This window comes from Vigna unguiculata, chromosome 5 (genome assembly GCF_004118075.2).
Source record: "Vigna unguiculata cultivar IT97K-499-35 chromosome 5, ASM411807v1, whole genome shotgun sequence".
Taxonomy (NCBI): Eukaryota; Viridiplantae; Streptophyta; class Magnoliopsida; order Fabales; family Fabaceae; genus Vigna; species Vigna unguiculata.
In genome coordinates, this window is record NC_040283.1 from 7,313,759 (window position 1) to 7,334,361 (window position 20,603).

The window sequence follows — 20,603 nt, forward strand, 5'->3', positions numbered from 1 at the left end:
CTTAAAATCAATTTTTCCTGAAGTAATAGTTCTTAAATATTATTTATTTTGCTATTTTTATTTTTATTGAATATTAAACTTCTCATTCATTCTTAATAAAATAATACGATGATAATGACTAAAATGATGGCTTAACAAAAACTCTTTTTCCTATTTGTTACTTCTCGAAAATTGAAAAATATTCATTACCTTAAAACTTCCCCGTTCACATGAATTTAATATATCCACCAAGTTAATAAAATTCATCTAATAGAAAATGAAGTCAAATTTGGATTTCATGGCGAATATCGAATGCCATTGCTTAAAAAAAAAACACAAAGAAGAAAAAACTTTTGAATTTTTTATAAAGCTTTGCTCTAAAATTGATTAATAACCTTAAAATAAAATCAGGTTGAACAAACTTTTATCATTCAAATTTAAACTTAAATTATTAAATAATGGATCTTCATATTAAAGGTTTAAAATAATGTTTTCAAAACAAGCTTAATTTTAATATCTATTTTTCATGTAAAATTATTAGAATTTATTCTCCATATATCCTTAAAATATGACGAGTGAGTTTCTCTTTTTTTCTTACACAAAAATAAAGGATAATAAAAATTGTATCATTCTTAATAATCAACGGTGTTGACCATTGTCTCTATATATGAAGAAAGAAACATCAAAAGTTACTAAACTAACTATGAAGTTAGAGATGACAAGAGGTCGGATATAGTCTATTTGTAATCCAACTTGTGACAAAAAAAATTCATTCATTACCCATCCATTTATTAGTCGAGTACCTGTTTAAAAAATACCCACAAGCTTTTTAAAACTCGCGAGTACATGTGGATATTCACAAATATTTTAAAAATATATATTTTATAAAATTTTAAAATAAAATTTAAACAAAATTACAAAAGAATATAAAAGAAAATGTAAATTAAATTAGATTTTAATTAAATTCTAATATTAATTAAATTTAATCAAATAAAATGTAATTTCAATTTCAATTTTAATTAAATTTAACTTAATAAAACATAAATTAAATTTTAATTTTAATTTTTGACAATATGATACCTATGAGTACACATAATATTATATCCAAACTCAATCCATTTATAAACATGTATTAACATACTTGTACCTGCGAATAATAAATATCCGTAGATCATGGATATTCATGAATTACAAATACTCTCAAAAAGAGGTATTTTGTCATCTATATGAAATTGAGATTACGATTTTCCTATTAATATCTCTTTTAAAAATGAAATCATTAAATAAAGAAACTTCCCATGTATCTTTGTACCAATGCATATAGTCATACATAATTATATATTAAAAAAGTTGAAAAGTAATAAAATTAGTAAGTATAGATTTTTCTAAAGTTTTTTATAGTTTATATTTGTTAGCACATGAAATTGCAAGACCTCTAAATTTAATTTTGTCGAAGTTGTACCAAAATTAAGGATAACTGCAAATATTTAATATTTTGATCGATACATTGATGTTATATATTAAATAAATATATATTTTCATCATTTTTACTAATTAGATCAAGTTTGTTATATCATAGAAAGACATATCTTACACAAAAATGTGACGTTAGTTTGCAACTTTAACATATTAATTGAAGAAATGGAACATGTGTCTCCACTCAAGGAAAAATACATATAATCTTTTTCTCCGTATAATTTGTTATTTGTATATTTAAAATTAAAATTTTAGTATAAATTAATTATATTAATTATTTATTTATTCATTAGGAGAGTATTATGAAGTGGAAGCTGAATATCCAAATATAAAAATATATTCAACTATATAAAATAACTCTATCATTCTATGTTTTGTAAAGTTTGTAACTAATAGCTAAATTTCTTTGAATAATATTATTTATTTATATCATTTGAAAATAATCATCCAAATTAAATAAAAGATATCAATAATAAAATTAGTTTTTAACAATTTTAGAAAAATATAATTTAAATATCGACATTTTACTACTTTGATTTTGTTAAAATAATTTTATATTGGTTAAATTAGTTTCATGCATTTCTTTTATTTTATAAACTGAATAAGGTAACCACTTACCAAACAACTTCTAGTTTAAAAAGATATTTTAAGCTAAAAGAAATTACTAAATTGGTTCTATTTTTTTATAAGTTTTTATTTTCTATTTCAACTTATGAGTGATTTTTTATGTAAAAAAAAGGTGATTGGGTCAAACATATTTTAGATTATTTTCGTGTGTTTATATTGTTACTACATATATATATATATATATATATATATATATATATATATATATATATATATATATATATAAAGTATTAAAGAAAGAAACATTGCATTTGTATAGAGTAATTATATTTTAATACTCTCAATATACATTTAATGAACCTCCATTAATTTTTTTTTATAATCATAAAAAAATATTTTTCAATAATCATCTTTAAAAGTATTGTTTAAGTTTCAAAAAATATTTTTCACTTATATATGATTCTTATCATTATGAATATGATGTGAAATGTACCTCACTTCATACTTCTTTTTTGTGTTTATTTAAATGGTTTGACATAAAGATACTGTTAAACATAATAATAAAAGGGTGATCTTGAAAATTAACGAGTCCAACTAAGTTTGTACAAAACACTTGAAAATTTGAATGGATTGAATTGTACTCACCAAAAGATATCCAATTACAAACGGGTCAAGTTACTCCGATTGAAGTATTGGGACCCGACCCAAGAGTTAGAAGGAGAAAAAAGGAAAAAAAAAAAGAAAACGGTGCGTATCAATTGTTCAAACTGAATCGCTTTTGTCAAGCCCTAATTTGAATTTGTGCGCCAGTCCCAAACCAGTGCAGTGAAAATTGTGTGTATCTGCAATGGAGGTTCTGTATTCGAAGCTCTACGACAAGTACACCAAACTCAAGGTTTGTTCTTTCATCAATAACTGACAGATTATTAAGCTTCATTGCTGATCCTTCGTTTTATCTATTGTTGAAGTCCAAGAAACTCTCAGATTTGGATCACCTAAACAAAGAGCAAGAAGTTAAATTCGTGAATTACTTGTCCGGTACGTTTCTTCTTCGTCCCTTTCTGCGTGACTTACCGGAAGAACAACGAACGTGTTATGAATTTCGAAGACTTTGGGTGTTGCAGCTGCGGAAGAGTTGATTGAGCACTTGAAGAGCGAAAAGGAAGAGCTTCTTGGACAAGTCAATGAGTTGAGAACTGAATTGGCTTCACTTAGGCACGTTTTCAAAATGCAGCTTTATTTATTTTTAAGCATATGATTTAGTTCATATGCTGGTCGTAACATCTCAAATTGGTCTTTACATGTAAAAGTTTCTTCAATCGATTCTTACACGTACCTTGTTGGTTTAGTCAGTTTGTCATACTTTGACTGTTAACCTTTTACTTATCCCTAATTCTTAATTTGATCTGCACGTATAGGGACCATATTACAAATGTGTTAAGAATGTATATGGGGATTGATGTTGGCAGGGACCAAACCATTAACGCTTACTAGTATAGGGATTGGCTGAAGAAGTTTTCTATCTTTAGAGACCAAATTGAGAATCTGCAACTCATAAGACTGAATTATGCGATTAACCTTTTCTGTTGTTGATTTTTAAGGAATGTTTTATTTTGTTGGTATACTCAAATTTTTTACTTTAAATTTCAGGGCAGCGAAGGATAAAGAGATTACAAATTGTCAGATGCTTTTGATGGAGGAAAGAGAGAAAAGTGAGACTTTCGATTGCTTTTGTGGTTCTTAAATTTAACTTAAATGCTTGTTAAAAAAATATTAGTATGGATTTTGACAGTTTTTATTTTAAGTTCGTCATGTACATGGACGATGACACGACGACAATAATAATAATAATAATAATAATAAAGTACTTGTTGAAAATAAGATTTCATAGTTTTGAAGTTGAACCTATTTTTCTCTTATTGAAAACATTGTACGTAGTTGGTGGAATATATTATCAGAAGTTGCTTTAATAAATTAATTTCTACATGAATGTGGTTGAATTTTTTTGGTAGCACATTCAATCAGTATATTAAGGAACATATGACTATTAGTGTAATATAGCATAATCCTTTGATTTTGTAATGTTTTCTTTGTTCCCTTTTCACTGGATTTGTTCATTCCATCTTTTCACCCTATGCCTGCAATTTTGGTTTCTGGATCTGTTATTAGTCTTATACTGGACTTTATATATAGACAGTTTGCATTACCTTGTCCCTTCTACTATGACCAAAAGCCTTTTGCCACAATTAGTGTCAGTTTCGTGGATCAAATGATGCCATATTTTCTACTTGGCATTTACTTGAAAGAAAAATTGGCAAATTTCCCCTTCATGCTGGTACTTTGAATGTGGATTCTGTTTCAAGCAAAGTCATAAATATTAGTTAGGTTGTCTGACCCAATTTTTTTTATATTGGGCAGTATTCTTGGCCTTGGCAAAGTGAATCTGATTTTCCTTTCAATGAGCCTTTCATGATTCTTTAAAGTTACATTGTGATTTACTTATTCATCTCAAGAAACAAAGAATATAGTAGTTATTAATATTTCGGACTTGTTTAGATTTGCAACAGAATTTAGTTAGCTAACTTTAGTTTTTAGTTGATTGCTTGAGTCTGAAACTGCTTTAGTTACTTTTCGTATTTTACTGATTAATTCCTTACTGAAAAGGGAATCACGGTGTGTGGTTTACCATTATGATAGCTTACCTAGTTAATCTTTTTGGTTGGAACTTTGACGGGAATCTATATCCGATGTTGGAGTTTGATTATGTTTCATTGCCTCTTTTGTGAATGCAAGTTCACTACAGTATTTCTATGTACCTGTCCTTGAATGTACTTCAATTTCATTTCTTCTTGATGATTTGGTTGTAAACTGAGGCAGATGAAGCTCTTTCTGAAGAAGTGGAAAAGTTTCTAAAGCTTCACCAGGAGAGAACATCTGATTTAAATAATGAGAAGGCTAACTCCAACAACCGCTCATCTATAAGAATGACAAGAAAACGGAAAAGGCAGAATGCTTTGGAGAAAGAAGCAAGGTTTATATCTTTTGAAAATGAAGTTAATTCTGTGGAGACTTGCAAAGAGACTGCTTCTGGTAAGGTGAGAATTTAAAACCCTAAAAATTGATATAATTATGTGCTTATATATATATATATATATATATATATATATATATATATATATATATATATATATATATATATATATATGTATTCGATTTAATTCATTTGGGTGGAAAATGTAATCACTTTAATATGCTGTAAAAAGCTGCTGGAGCGTTGTACCAAGGCTAATGATCATCAATCAGGTTGGTATTAGCACTTGCAATTTGTGCTTTATGTGGGAACCATTTGGTTGGAATTTTGGTACATTCAATGTGTCCTTCATTGCGTTTTACAGGCATTGATTTACAGGAAAGTGGACATGATAACTGGCTCATTCATGTTCTTTTTGAGTATGCACTGGGCATGAAACTATCCATTATTGATCAATCTGGACAAATGTGCCTTTCTGCGCTGCATCAATCGAGTGGTAATTCATAATTTTGGATTGTAACAATTTTTTTGTCTCATTCTTTCCTAGTCTTATTATACATTGTTTCTGAGGTAATAGTTCGTTGGAATGTTCATAATTAAGATTCTGAGTTATAGTGTTTAAATGTGGACATATTTCTGGAATTCTGATGGATTGTTTGGTGGACAAGGCTCAAGAGAAAGTAAGGTAAGGATGACAGCGAAACAAAAATGAACAAAATGGGCATGATCAGCTCTTATCCTGTCCAGTGTGTAAACACACCATATAGTAACATAAATACAAATTGCATACAAATAACAAAAGTACCCTTATAAAGGTACAAATAGGGAGAATTACTGGGTTCCATTTATTTATTTATTTTAAGACAATGATCTAGTTGTGTGATAATCATAAAAACACTGCACGAGAAGAAAGGTGGAGATATTCTGTCATTATCTGTACCTTTGACAGCAGATGACTATAGAATGGGGCTGAGGGCTGAGCTGACAAAACACTCAGTTACCCGTCAAATTTTACTCTTCCTCATTTTCCTGCCTTCTCATGATTTCTCTTTAAATATCCAGATTTTCTTTTTGGGGCCTAAAATAACCATTGTCACTTTTTGGACACTCGTTAATTTTTAACTCTGAATTCAAAGCTATTCTATTCAGTTCAGCACGATCTTTGTTTGATTTGTGGTCCATCTTTTGACAAAACTGATCTGGTTCTCAAGTTCTAAATAAAGTTCTATCCATTCAACGTTTTGCAGATACATGTAACTGCCTGGTTAACATGTTTCTTTTATTTAACCCTGATAGGTTACTCTTTCAGCATATCATGCATTAGCAAATCACCTAGTAATGAGGACGCAGAGCTGCTGTACCATGTCATATCTCTAGGCACATTTGAAAGAGTGGCACCAGAATGGATGAGGGAGGACATCATGTTCAGCCCCAGCATGTGCCCCATCTTCTTCGAAAGGGTATCTCGTGTTACTAAGTTGAACCATTAATGTTTTGTAGCATTGATTCCATTGCCCCCCCATGTGGATTTTCTGTACATATTTCCTGCTTGGAGAGTCCTAAGAGTTATTGCATGTAGATTTGCTTGTTTCTCTCCAGTTCCATTTCCATTTCCTAATCCAGTTCTTAATTCAAAGACTTTGTAAGGTTTTCCAGAAGAGGTTTTACAGAGCTCGTATAGCAGCAAGAGTGTGATTAAGTTATTAAAGGTACTTATATTTCTTCATAGATTAACAGGTTTGATACACATTTTGTCCAATATTTTAATTACAAATACTTTGTAATTTCATTAATTAAAATATATTTTAATTATAAATTTATTTCAATATGCTGTTGGTATAAAAAAATTAAATTTGTTATATTGTTAACCAATCAAATTTTTAAGGCAAATAGTTAGATAAAACAAGGCCAATAATTATACTAGATGATGATGTAAAAAACATTTACACTTCTAGTGATTCGATAACAATATTGTCTTATGAAAATCCATATGTTATTTACCTAAATAAATATTAACAGCATATTTTCTTTAACCATTAATTACTATTATTATAAATTTATTAAAAATTATAATTTTATGGGCCTTATTTTTCAATTATCAAAACTCTTAATTTTATAATTTTCAATATTCAAATTCTTAGCCTCCCCTGCTCTTGGTGCATTAGTTAAAGTGATTTTAGATAAAAAAAAAAAAAAGAAATTTGCTATGGTAACCAATTTAACAATTGATTTCGTGTATAAAAATAACTTTTAGTAGATTTTGTTATAGTAACGAATTTCACAACGAACAACAAAATAATTCAAATATAAATCACTATCACTTCAAATTAATTCGTCAGTAAGTACCTGAACTTCTTGAGAAAATTTTAATTAGGCAAAGCAAAATTATAATCAAGTTTTTAATCTTTTATTATTTTTGTAATTGAACCGTTGAAATTTATTTATACTGACTTACGATCTTTAAAAACAAAAATTGCCAATTTTACTAGTTTCAAATCTCAATTTCAAAAATATAGTAGATTGGCTATTTAATTACAATTTTAATTTAAAGGCCTAATCAAAATTTTGAAATAATTAGGAAGCATAACCTGTTAAGCTTAATCATCATCAATTCTACTCCAAAAGACACACACGCTTACTGTTTCTGTCACCGAAGCACGTCATTGTCGTGACTGTTTGAGCCATGACAAGCTTATACTTTTGCTAGAAATCAATTCCAACGTATTCACGAAAATACCTAATAAAATCAAAATACAGTAATAAGTTAAACCCACGCAAATCAAAATGGGCTTTTGCGAGTGATGAAACGTGAAAACGGATAATCGCGTTTGCGACTGAGGAATGAGTTTCTTGCAGGGAATTATTGATTCCTTTAACTCCATCTTCGTGCCAGATAACAATCACAACACCGCAAATTCTCCTTCTCTTTCTTCTTCTTCTTCTTCAACGGATCCAATGGAAGCTCCTCCTCCTCCTTCCGTTTCGAACGAGCGCGTCGCTTACAAGCTCAAAGGCTACTTCGATTTGGCGACGCAGGAGATCGCGAAGGCCGTTAGGGCTGAGGAATGGGGTTTGGCCGACGACGCGCTTCTTCACTACAGGAACGCACAATCGATCCTCGTCGAAGCTAATTCAACTCCAGTTCCTTCCTACATCACCTCCAGGTTCTCGCTGTTTCACGCCGATCATTTGAGCAAAAGTAGGGTTTGTGGATTCTAATAATATGAATGTTTTGTTGATGGAAACTGTGGCAGTGAACTGCAGAAGGTGCAGTCATATCGTGAGAAGATATCCAAATGGCAGAGTCAAGTTTCTGAGAGATTGCAGACTCTCGGTAGACGAGCTGGTAGCTCATCAGCCAATCAGGTACCCATGTTCTTGGTGTTTGAAAGTTTCTATCCTGTTAAATTAGAATGATCGAGAGTTCTTACTTTATCTTGGTCATAGGATGTTAATTTTATGATTATAATTTATAATGAGCCTTTAATGTTTCTTTTCTTTTCCCTCAAAAAATGTTTACAGAGCACTGCTGCAGTACCGATTAAGCCAGTGGGTACTAGAAAAAACGTGTTACAAAAGCCCCCTCTAAGAACAGGTCAGGTGAATAAAGTTGGAAGCCCAAAATCGAGTCAAGCATCTGGTGCGAATTTTGATACCAAACTAGTTGAAATGATTAACACTGCCATAGTAGATAGAAGTCCATCTATTAGATGGGAAGATGTTGGTAAGAATCTATGCATGTATGCTTCTTTGTTTTATATGTTATCATTTCTTTGATTATTAGTGTGGAAATGCAGCCGGGCTCGAAAAGGCAAAGCAATCTTTAATGGAGATGGTTATTTTGCCAACTAAGAGAAGAGACTTGTTTACGGGTCTTCGAAGGCCAGCCAGAGGTAATGCCTAAGGACCTCACAACATTTTGCTATATATTGGATCGTGGTGAAAATTGAAGTATGAAAATGCCAAATACTGAAATTGTTGAACCCTTTTTGTTCTAGGTTTGCTACTCTTTGGTCCACCTGGTAATGGAAAAACCATGCTTGCCAAAGCAGTGGCGTCAGAATCACAAGCAACATTTTTTAATGTCACGGCAGCTTCCTTGACATCAAAATGGGTTCGTCTCTATCTGTGCGTATCAGTTGGAATTACAGGGTTTTAGGCATAGCGGGAGGAAAAGGAAATAAAACATGCTTAATACATGAATATTTGACAAATGTTATATATTTTTTACAAAATCCTTATTTAGACTAATGCTAGAATAGAATCCAAACTATATAATGAAACAAATCATGAAACATTTCAAAGTATGGAAGTTAATCCCGACCAGGTAATCCTAGATGTTCTAAATTATTCTAAAATAGGGTGAGGTTATTATTGGATAATTTTCGTACATTCTAGCAGTTTCCTTTTTTTTAATCTCATTTATTTCTTCTGTTAATATGTTTAAAGGTTAAGACTTCATTCCATGATTGACTTGTGCTCAATAGGTGGGTGAAGGTGAAAAGCTTGTCCGGACACTATTCATGGTAGCTATATCAAGACAGCCATCTGTAATTTTCATTGATGAGGTATTTCCCTCATGTATAGATATAGAGTTACTGTTCTCCCCATAAGAAATATTACTAGAAAGACATCATAGAAGAATATGTTTAGAGAATAGGGAAAAAATTTTAGCTTGCTTTAAAAGCAACAAACCATTTCAGAATCAGTTTTTCCAGAGTTTTGTTTGATAACTATTTTGAAGTTTTGAACATGTCCAAATGCCCCCTGCTTTTCAATTATTTTGTTTGAAACTTGGTTCACAGCACAATACTAATTGATTTTTTTTTAGAGAAAGAAAATAAGAGAATGTGATGATTTCATATACAATATGTGTCGTGTCATAAATAGATAGATTACGGTTATCCAAAACTTAATTTTCTTTATCAGTGGATAATAATAATTATAATAACAATAATTTATCCACGCACCCCACTTACATCATTTCTAACAATTTTCATTGAATTATCATTCTTAACAGCATAGAGAGCTTGTTTTAAAATTATATGGTTAAGGATCCCTTCTGATAAAAGTTGTATCGGGTATCTTTTATCTTCTAAACTGAAATAGGCTAAATATTTATTAATATTGGTGATGCACATAAGCAATTCCAGTATCTACATTTTGTGAAAGCACTTCCAGTGTCTACATTTTTGGTGAAACAGATTATTTCTTTATCACATTAGTCTGTCCTTCTTTATAAAAAGGAGAATTTACAAAGCAGAAAGTAAAAGGCTATATTTGCATCTCCATTTTTCTTCACTAACAGTGGTCGTTTTTCTCTTAAACTAATAACAGATTGATAGTATAATGTCAACAAGGTTGGCCAATGAGAATGATGCCAGCAGACGATTAAAATCTGAATTTCTTATCCAGTTTGATGGGGTGACCTCCAATCCTGATGATATTGTGATTGTAATTGGTAAGCATTACATCTAAAGATACTTAGTTATTCACTTTCTAAAATCAAGCAAGATTTAGATTTTAGACCTAGTACACACTGGTTTAGTGTTCCTTTGGTAATAGTTGCAGTTGCTGGTCTTAGTTCCCCTTTGGAAAGTGACGATTGATAGTTTAGATGTATGCTCATCTGGGAATGTTGGAATTTGTGACATTCATGTTGTAAAGCCTCAATTTAGTCATCAGAAGTTATGTGTCGTCACATAAGTCTTTTAAAAGCTTTAGTCACCATATTAGTCCCTCAAAGATTTCAAGTGTCATCACATTCGTCCTCCAAAGATTGTTGTCGTCTTATTAGCCCCATATAGATGGGCTTTGGGCTTATTCCAGAAATAGCGGTTTAATCTCATCTGGTGGAACATCATGGTTTAATCTCATCTGGTGGAACATCATGGTTTAATCTCATCTAATGGAACATCATGAGGCCATTACTTCTCTTCTCCCTTTTAAATTCAGCTGAATCTCACATTTGTAGTGTGTTAAGAACAATATTAATTCCTTTCCTAGCTAGCCTGCATTGTAATCTGTCCTAAAAACGTGGCATCTGTATATAATGGGATGCTAGACTGATTTAGGCCATTGTGTATGTGGAATTGCATGTTTATCTTCATACTTTTTTCTTTTTTTTTTATATTACACAATAATGAGTCTGAATATGGATATAAGTGAATACTTGGTCATGTGTCTATGAATATATTAGTCTTACTAAATTCATAAATTCCCTTCTCCTTAATTTAGGTGCGACAAATAAGCCACAAGAATTGGATGATGCAGTTCTTAGGAGACTGGTAAGAATTTCTTTAGTGTCCTATACTGGAAATGTAGAAAATATAATTCTAGAATGTCATGTTGCTCATGTGACATATTGTACAGGGATATAACTTGCTGTTTATCTTTTGCATAATGATTAGTATACCTTGTAATAGGTTAAGAAATGATGTGATCATATCACTCTGTCTTGAATTTTGGTTTTAAAATGGTCATATCATCATATGAAATCGAAACCCATTTGTAGATAATTTTATTTTGCTTGTATACCTTTGTTAATTGCAACATGTCTGTATTTAGTATACGATAAACTTCTATTCTAATAATCAGTATTATCTTGTATATATTGGTTTTATATTTGTAGGGAGTTTCTATTTGCATGTCAATGTGGCATTCATTTGTTTCTTTAACCCAGACTTATGCTCTCTGTTAAGATTCCTCCAACAACATTTCCGAAATGTTTTGTGGAAAACTAGTCTTCAAAAAAAAAATCGTTAGAACATATTGAATTATATTTTTCAAGAGATATGTCATTTATTCCCATTGAAATCTGTGCATGATTGTATGCCATGGATGGACGCTGATTTTAAACTAATAATGATCTTTGAACCACACATGCTGCTTCTCTGCTAACACTTTTTGGGTTTGCTGTTAAATCTTTACTAGGTAAAGAGAATATACGTACCTTTACCAGATGAAAATGTTCGAAAGCTTCTGTTAAAACACAAGCTCAAGGGTCAAGCATTCTCCTTACCTAGTAAGTAATGTGCTCATATTTTATGTTTTATGATACTTCTTTAGATATCTCGGTGGTGCTACAGAGTGTATTTCCTGGTTATTTATTCTTCAATAGGGTAGTTCTGGGTTTACTGTGCCTAGCTTGTACCTTCATATATTCTGGTTTCATCTGAAACTTAATGCCAAATCTGGTCGAATTGATCTAATGCTTATGGTTTGCCAAACAAATACTTGAAAATGCAAAAGTTTTATTACTTGTTAGAGATGTTATTTTCTGTTTGCTTTAAACTTTTGTCATTGAAATCTTCTAGAAAGAAGCTCCAGATTATTATTATTTGCATTGTTCTGCTTTCAACTAAAAGCTTTGGATTTTTATGTTGCAGGTAGAGATCTAGAGAGGCTTGTAAAAGAGACAGAAGGTAACTATTTGTAGCTAAAATACTTGTTTTGCTTCTTCCTAATTTGACTCGTGATGAGAAAGAAATTAGAACAATGATATGTTCTTTTCTTTTTCTCCTTTTTTTTCCCTTTTCAGACTTGCCATAATGTTTGTTATTCTTGGTTTGCAGGATATTCCGGTAGTGATCTGCAAGCCTTGTGTGAAGAAGCTGCAATGATGCCAATTAGAGAGTTGGGTGCTGACATTCTTACTGTTAAGGCTAATCAGGCATGCTATTTGATTTGAATTACTAGATCTTAGATGCAGATTAGTACAATCTTGTAAATGAAAACCTTTCTCTCATTCTTAGAAGTTAACTATTTTAAGTTCTACCAGGTAAGAGGACTGAGGTACGAGGATTTTAAGAAGGCAATGGCTGTAATTAGACCAAGCTTAATCAAAAGCAAGTGGGAAGAGCTTGAGCGGTGGAATGAGGAATTTGGCTCTAATTGAAGTCATGATATTAAACACCATGTGCATGAAATTCGAAGAAAATAAACCAGTGTAGTAATGTGTACATAACTAAAATTAGACAAGACAAAGACATAAAGGTTAGTGGCTATAAAATAGGTGCTGCTTATTTTGTAAATGACTATCCTAAAATCCAATTTAGCTGCTAGCCACACCATGGTTTCCAATGTAGAAACCTTCAAATGGCCTCATTAATCATTTTAACTTTTATTCTTTGTACATCTTTAAGATTACATATTTAGTGATTGTAACACCAATGTCTCCTTCCCCGGGGGGGAAATATTGAAAAGTTTATAAGCATGTCAGCATATGAATTTTGAAGTTGATAAACCTAATTTTGAGAGTTTATTGGACATCATCTATGAGGACAAGTCTTTTTTCAACTTCTGGGGTGTTCCTCTATTTCTTTTATCTTTGGCTGTAACATTTGTTTCATCTTTTTTCAGTTAACTTATAAAATGTAAGTCTCACAACTAAATCAATATTTGTATTTATGTATAAATCGCACAGTTTTGAGGATTTGTTACGCGGAAGAAATTAACAAGCCTAATCCAATTTATTTCATGCTTGAGAGTGGAATAATGGTTTTACTTCCTGCACCCCGACAATTTCTTCGTGCACCCCCACAATTTTCTTAAATAACCATTTTGTCTTCAGTAAAAGTAGCATCCGTGTTACATATTTGAAAAAAAAAATAGAAATTTTTGGAATAAGTTTTAGAATGAGATTTTCAGAAACAACTTTTTAGAGGATTTTTCAGAACGTTTTCAGAAGCAATTTCCAATGGATACTCATACACGTTCACGAAAATGAAAAATGCCTATTTTGGAAGAAAAAGTAATATCTAAAGTGAGAAACCATTATAGTTTAGTCATTCTAGTAATTTTTTTCAAAATTGGCAAATATAAGCACAAGTAGTAAGTGACATATACTTATGCTTCTGGAAAGTCTATTTTTGTGTTTCAACCTTTATGTTAAATTAGCATTCAAAGAATCAAAATTTGATTCATTCCCAATTTTCCTTGCATTCATAACCTATTAACATATAATTGTTTCATTTTAGAAACTTGGCATTATTATTTTATATTGGTGATAGTTTGAACAGACTACACAACCGATTTCATAAAAAAGTATGGTCAAAAAACAAACAAAAACGGTAGAATGGGTAAAAACAACATAAACCTTAATAGTACACATTTTTACTCTTTTTCCTTAAAAAATAAAACTTCACCTTAAAATAATTATTATTTTTTATTTTATATATAAACTTGCTATGATTAATAAATATTGATGCAAATTGTTGAAATTTCAATTTAAATACGATAATATATTTTATTTAAACTTTCATGTGTATTTTAAATATTTGGAACCTATGAGTTTATGCATCATTTTAGTTTTTATCACCATAAATTATAATATTGTGTTTTTGTATATTACTATATTTTTCTATTATTAAAATAATTTATTAATTAAGGCATTTCAAATTTGGTATTAAGCATAAAAACTATATAGATATATCAATACACTTCACACGTCATCCAAATAATAGAATTCTCACCTTATGAATGACTACCCTATCATTATATTAAACGGAAAAAAAATACAAGTACATACAATATTTATACATACATCACATTTTCATGTAATCTTAAATCATTATACTATGACATACATATGTATCTTACTTCCATTCAAACTCATCACATATGTTATATATCGAGTGAAATATTAATAACACATCATTTATTTTCTATTATATTAGTATAATATTCAATTATAATATTTCCATTAAATATCAAAATTGCGAGATGTATTTTTTTAACCACATACCACTAATTAAAAATCTCAACAAGTTTTAATTAATAAAAAGATGGTGATTCTTATGAAATGAAATCTGATTAATAGAAAATCTAATAAAATAATCGAGTATAATCATTAAAGCAACTACTACTCTTAAGCTATTTTTTAATTTCTTAGATGTAGTTTGTGTATTTTATGTAGGATTTTATTTAAGAAAAGGATTAATAGAAAATATAATAAAATAATTGAGTATTATCATTAAAACAACTATTACTTTTAATTATTTTCTAGATTCTTAAATGTAGTTTGTTTATTTTATGCAAGATTAAAGAAAAGAATTAATTATATTTTTTATTTTTAAACCTTCAATTGAAATTTTGTTTTTACCGTAAACTTTGTATTCATTTCATTTACATACTTTATAAACGATATATGATATCATCGTCAATAACATTAAACCATTTATAATGTAGCAAACAATGTTGTACAGTAAATTAAAATTGAACATCATAGTCACTTGAACATTCAATTTTAATCCATTGTGTAACTTGTCATCGTCATAAATTGTTTGATGTCATTGGTTGTCCAAGAAGTTATACATTCATTCATAAAGTATGAAGATGAAATTGTTACAAAGTTTATGAAAAAGATAAAATGTTGTTGAAAATTTAGGAACTAAAATTATAATTTAACTTTTAAAAATTTAGCATTTTAGTTTTTTAAATAATTTTAAAAAAATCAGTTAAGTTTTATGGTAAAAGTATTTAAAAATGGGTGTTTAATTTGTAGTTTTCTCTTCTTCTTTTTTGTAATTTTATAAAATTTTATGTCAATCCCATTTTAACCGTGATGACAAATTAGCAACCTCGTGACTCATACTATATTTATGCAATCTTTCATAATATATTGCAAAACCCAGTAATAAAGATAACCTCGTAAAAAAACAGTTATTGAACAACTTGTTTAAGCAAAAGGTGATAAATTATATACGTGGATTCAATTGACTTTACAAAAAAGTAATAAAAGTCACAAGTCAAATCAATAAAAAATATAATATAAAATATTTAAAGATTTATACATTTTATAGTAATTAAGAAAAAAAATATAAAGTAGTAGTCTATAAATATTGTCCTATATAGAAGGAATGCTCAATATAGATGAGACCATTTTAGAGATTTTTAGTTTCAAAGTGGGACTGAATTTCACAATCATTTTTCAAATTATAGAACTATCAAAAAGGAGAAAGGTGATGAAAAATTATATATTTTCAAAACTATATTCATAAATAATTATTATTTAAAAAATATGCAAAAAACTATTTAAAATTAATTTCAGTTAAATATTTTTTTTCAATTTACTTTTTAAAATAGACAAGTAATTCACCACCACTCCAAAAAGACTTGAGAAAATGAACTTGTATGAAAATATTTTTTTCTTTTTCTTTTTTTTATGTTTTCTCTTTCTGGATAATATTTTTAAGAATAAACAATATCACACAATACTACTTTATTTTGATAACTTTTTATTTTCAAGTTAAGAAAAAAGTACTTTGGCACACTATGATTGAGTTAAGTGTAAGACAGCTTCTCATTTTGTATTTATGCCAATTTTGTTAATTCTTTTTTCTTTTACAACCATGTGCTTCAGAATATGCTTTGTATATCTTTTTTATTTGTTTCAAATTCCAAAAGTGACAAAAGAAATCATTTATGAGAAACTTCCTTTTCTTTTTTTCAATTCTTTATGCAAACCATTATTGTAATTGCCAATAGAAATCATTAAATTTTTTTCTATGTATTTAATTATGATCAAGTGGTGCTCAATAATATGTTATATATTTGTCATCAACATCACATCAGATTATTATTTCTTAAATGATTTTTTCAATGATTACAGACTTATTATATTAAACATTATTATTTTTTAAAATTTATGAAATTCTTGTATTTAAGTTTTCACTCAAATCGAATTTTTAACATCTATTTTATTTTTATTTTAACGTCTATTTTCCATTGATAACTAAAAGTGACTGGTTAACCAATGAGATAATTGGAAAATAAATGGAATATAACCAAAAATTTAAATAATACTCAAAACACTAAATAGCATTAAAAAATATTATGTATTTATACTTTTTCATATTCTTTATTAAGAGTAGGAACGAAGTTAATAGTGTAAATGTTTTAACGAAAAAATAACAATCACTAATTTCTTTTTAATTATGTCTTATACTAAGGATAAAAAAGAGTATTTTTAATTTAAATACTAAAAGGATGTTTTCTTTAATAATGATTTCAATAAATTTTATTAGTATTGATAATAATAATAATAATAAGTCTGGAAATATATTATAATTTATTAATATAATAGTTGATAACTTTCTTAAGTTAATTATGTGTTATATTTAACAAATATAATAAATAGATATGATGCATTTTGTTATTATACTTACAGAGAGAATGTATTAATTTAAATGAGATAATAGTTATTCAAACCTAATCGTGAATATTATTGTAAAAAAATAAAAGTTAACAAGCAGGTAATATTCATCTTTCTCACACTAGTACACAACTTTTATTACGATTATAACTTTGATTATTTAGTAACGCTTGTTTTATTGTTGCTTCTATTTTATATAAAACTCTTAAATCCTTACTTTTGTTATTCAAATTATTAGGCCTGGTGTAAAGAACAACAAAATAGTGTTTTAGAATTAATAGCGGTTTAAAAATGGTGAGATTCGATTAATATTTTTTATTAAAAATTTTTAGTATAAATAAGATTGTTATACAGTTTCATTATTTTAAATCACATCATCTATTTAAATATTTTTTTTTTTATATTTTTTTAACTTCTCTCTAAGAGTTTATCCTCTTTGTTCATCTGATTGAAGAACCTGAATAATATGATTGATCCTTGTGGCAAATTCTTCAATTTGGATCGATCAATTATTTGAAGCTGCTTGTAATCGATGATTATTAATAAACAAAATGTTTGCACACTTTTAGTTATAGAAAAACACCATGATCATTCACACCAGCAACCACAAACCATTTCCTCTGTCACGATTTCAGTTTACTTATCTAGCCATCAATTTTACCATGGTAAAATATCAAGAGCCTTAAACATGCATTTCAATAACCTTCATTTTCGAAAAAAATAAAATTAAAAACCTTAAACATAAAAATGCTAATAAATTTTGAAAAAATAAATAAATAAAATACGTGTCAATAATGTGTCAAAACACTTGTCATGATATTTGTTAATGATGTAGAAACGTCATTTGTCACACAAGATTATTTTTAACGTCGTCCAAAAATATATGGATCAAAAATAATAATTTTGAAATGATAGTGACAAACAATGAACAAATTTCGATTAGGAATAATTTCCAAATTGAAGTCAAACTTTTGGAGACAAAAACATATTTATTTTCTAAAAAGTTTATGAGTTCAGGTAATAAGTTTTATTGTTTAATTATCATAAATTTTAACTACGTGTGTATCAGTCTCCTCGCTTACATAAATTTAAACAATTTGCTAACAAAATTATTATAGGAAAAAAAAGTGGAATATATTTACTTTATAAATTAAATGTAAAAGTTTATAAATATTACGTGATAACTTTTACAAATTATTTTACAAACAAGCTTATTTTAACTTAAAGGCAAAAATAAAAAACTCAATTTTCTAAAAATTATTTTTTATTTTTTTCTTTTACAAGTACTCCCACAAATATTTGTCCACATATCAAAGGTACCATGCATTAAGGGAATTTCTCTTATATACCATTCTCAAGTAATTAACAAAAAGATGACAACTGTCATATTTTATTGACATTGAAGCTTTTGTGAAGCCAAAAGAAAGCCATAAAAGAAGCCTCATCATGGTAGCATGCATAAGCATGGTGTCATGTCATTGTGATAAATAAGAAAAATATTACAAAAATGGATAATGGTTTTGTTGGGATCAACATGTGAAAAAGTTTTCATGCTTCCATTATCATCATCATCATGTGCATTCCACTCTCTCCATGCTTCTACCATTTCGCATTAATATTTTCTCTTCTTTATTTTAACATTACAATCACTAAAGTTGGCATCATTAGGGTATCTTTTTCTTCCCATGTGTCTCAACATTTCTATATATATTTAATGCATAATTATTCATATTTTGTTGAAGATAGAAAGATATATATTTATATTTAATTATGTGTGCATATTTTAAATAGTGTTGTTAAATTTATATAAAGATTGGAAAGTTGAAGACGTGTGGTAGTTCCTAATGAGGCTATGCTAACTTCACCTTTTATATTTCTAAGTATATGCATAAAAGATTTTTGCATTTTTTTTTCATAGAAAAGTTAATGTGTTATATAGGATCAGATTTTGCGTACAAGTTACCTCTCAAATATTTTACTCTTTTTTTCATGTCATTCAAAGTTAGAAGTGTATTTTAGAATGATGAATTGCATGGAAATAGTTCAAAGAAAGTGATTTAACTATTTAATCTTATATCAATAATTAAGATAGTCATGCTTAAAATAAAAAGTTAATTATATTTTTAATTCTTAATCATTTTAAGTGTTCATCTTTTTTTTTTTTAATTTGTGTCAATTTTATCTTACACTTTATAGATAAATAGAATATAACAGTGAACGATGTAAATGTGACAATCGGCGTTTTTTTTTACTCGGTTTTTACATTTTCGAAATATTCTTTCATTTTAATGTACTTTTTAATATCCTTTGTCATATTTTAATTTGGTTAACGGTATTGTTACAGAGAATATCATACAAATGAAATCCAATTTCTTTTTAAGTTTAAAAACTAAAAATATAATTAACTTTAGAATAAGTATTATATTGATAGGGAGAGTTGGAAGTTATATTTCAATTTAATTAAAAATAAAATTATAATCAGTGTGAATAATTGTACTAGGCAATTATAATTATTCCAAAGGAACGTAACAAGATTGCATAGTTGTTCTATTGCAATTGAATGTGTCGGTTGGGTTAGTTGGTAAAATAATATATGCCAATTTTTTAATAAATTATTTACTTGTGTCTTCTTCCTTTAGCCCCGTTACCGTTGTTGTAGCATAATATGCATGTTTATAATAATAAGTTTCATCTATCTTAAAAGATATTTTATTTATATAATGTAATTAATCGATGGATTTCAAAATAATAACTATTTACTACCAAATTTTAGTTTAAAATATGTGTAAATATAAATGAGGAAGAAAGAATGGCGTATATCCTATTTTCTTAAAACATGATAATAATTTGAGAATTCAGATATTAATATTTTTTGTAATTTTAGTTGTTTCATTATTACTAGTCTATTGGATAGAGTTTGTCCCATTTTTGCATTTGACATATTATTTGTTTTAAAATTTAAAATCAATTCCATGATCGCCTTTGTGGTTGAAAGATGTTTTAATGAATTAAAGATCTAAATCCATTATTTTTAACGTTGAACTTTAAATAATAAGCAACTTTTTTATATATAAGAAACTAAATATCTTTTTTATTAATATTTAGCTTAATTACATATTTTACTATTTAACTAACGTGTTCCAAATAAGTTCATGTTGAAGATTATTATCAACTTTAACATTTCAAAATATATTATTTATTTATCATCACATAAAAATTCATAAATTTTTATACACTTCACATTAATTTATTATACATATTTTATTTATCTGATAAATTTCTTTACATAATGATATATGATTTAAAGAAAATAAAATAATTACAAATAATGATTATCACTATTATAACAAAAAAAATTCTATGTTAGTTTGTTTAGACCATGTCTATTAAAAAAAA

General features: G+C 28.2%; 2 protein-coding genes across 2 annotated transcripts; both read left to right on the forward strand.

Annotated features, from left to right (window-relative positions):
- The first annotated feature begins 2,783 nt into the window (after window positions 1-2,783).
- LOC114183561 lies at window positions 2,784-6,781 on the forward strand. The gene is made up of 8 exons (XM_028070631.1): window positions 2,784-2,917; window positions 2,991-3,060; window positions 3,147-3,237; window positions 3,673-3,734; window positions 4,900-5,117; window positions 5,286-5,325; window positions 5,418-5,549; window positions 6,350-6,781. Exons 1-8 carry the CDS (start codon window positions 2,870-2,872, stop codon window positions 6,541-6,543), a joined length of 855 nt encoding a protein of 284 aa, XP_027926432.1. The 5' UTR covers window positions 2,784-2,869; the 3' UTR covers window positions 6,544-6,781.
- A 997-nt stretch (window positions 6,782-7,778) lies between these two features.
- On the forward strand, window positions 7,779-13,326 carry LOC114186241 (spastin). The gene is made up of 12 exons (XM_028074284.1): window positions 7,779-8,217; window positions 8,308-8,419; window positions 8,576-8,777; window positions 8,851-8,946; window positions 9,052-9,167; window positions 9,541-9,621; window positions 10,391-10,514; window positions 11,291-11,340; window positions 11,987-12,077; window positions 12,442-12,477; window positions 12,628-12,725; window positions 12,834-13,326. Exons 1-12 carry the CDS (start codon window positions 7,895-7,897, stop codon window positions 12,948-12,950), a joined length of 1,446 nt encoding a protein of 481 aa, XP_027930085.1. The 5' UTR covers window positions 7,779-7,894; the 3' UTR covers window positions 12,951-13,326.
- The last annotated feature ends 7,277 nt before the right edge of the window (window positions 13,327-20,603 follow it).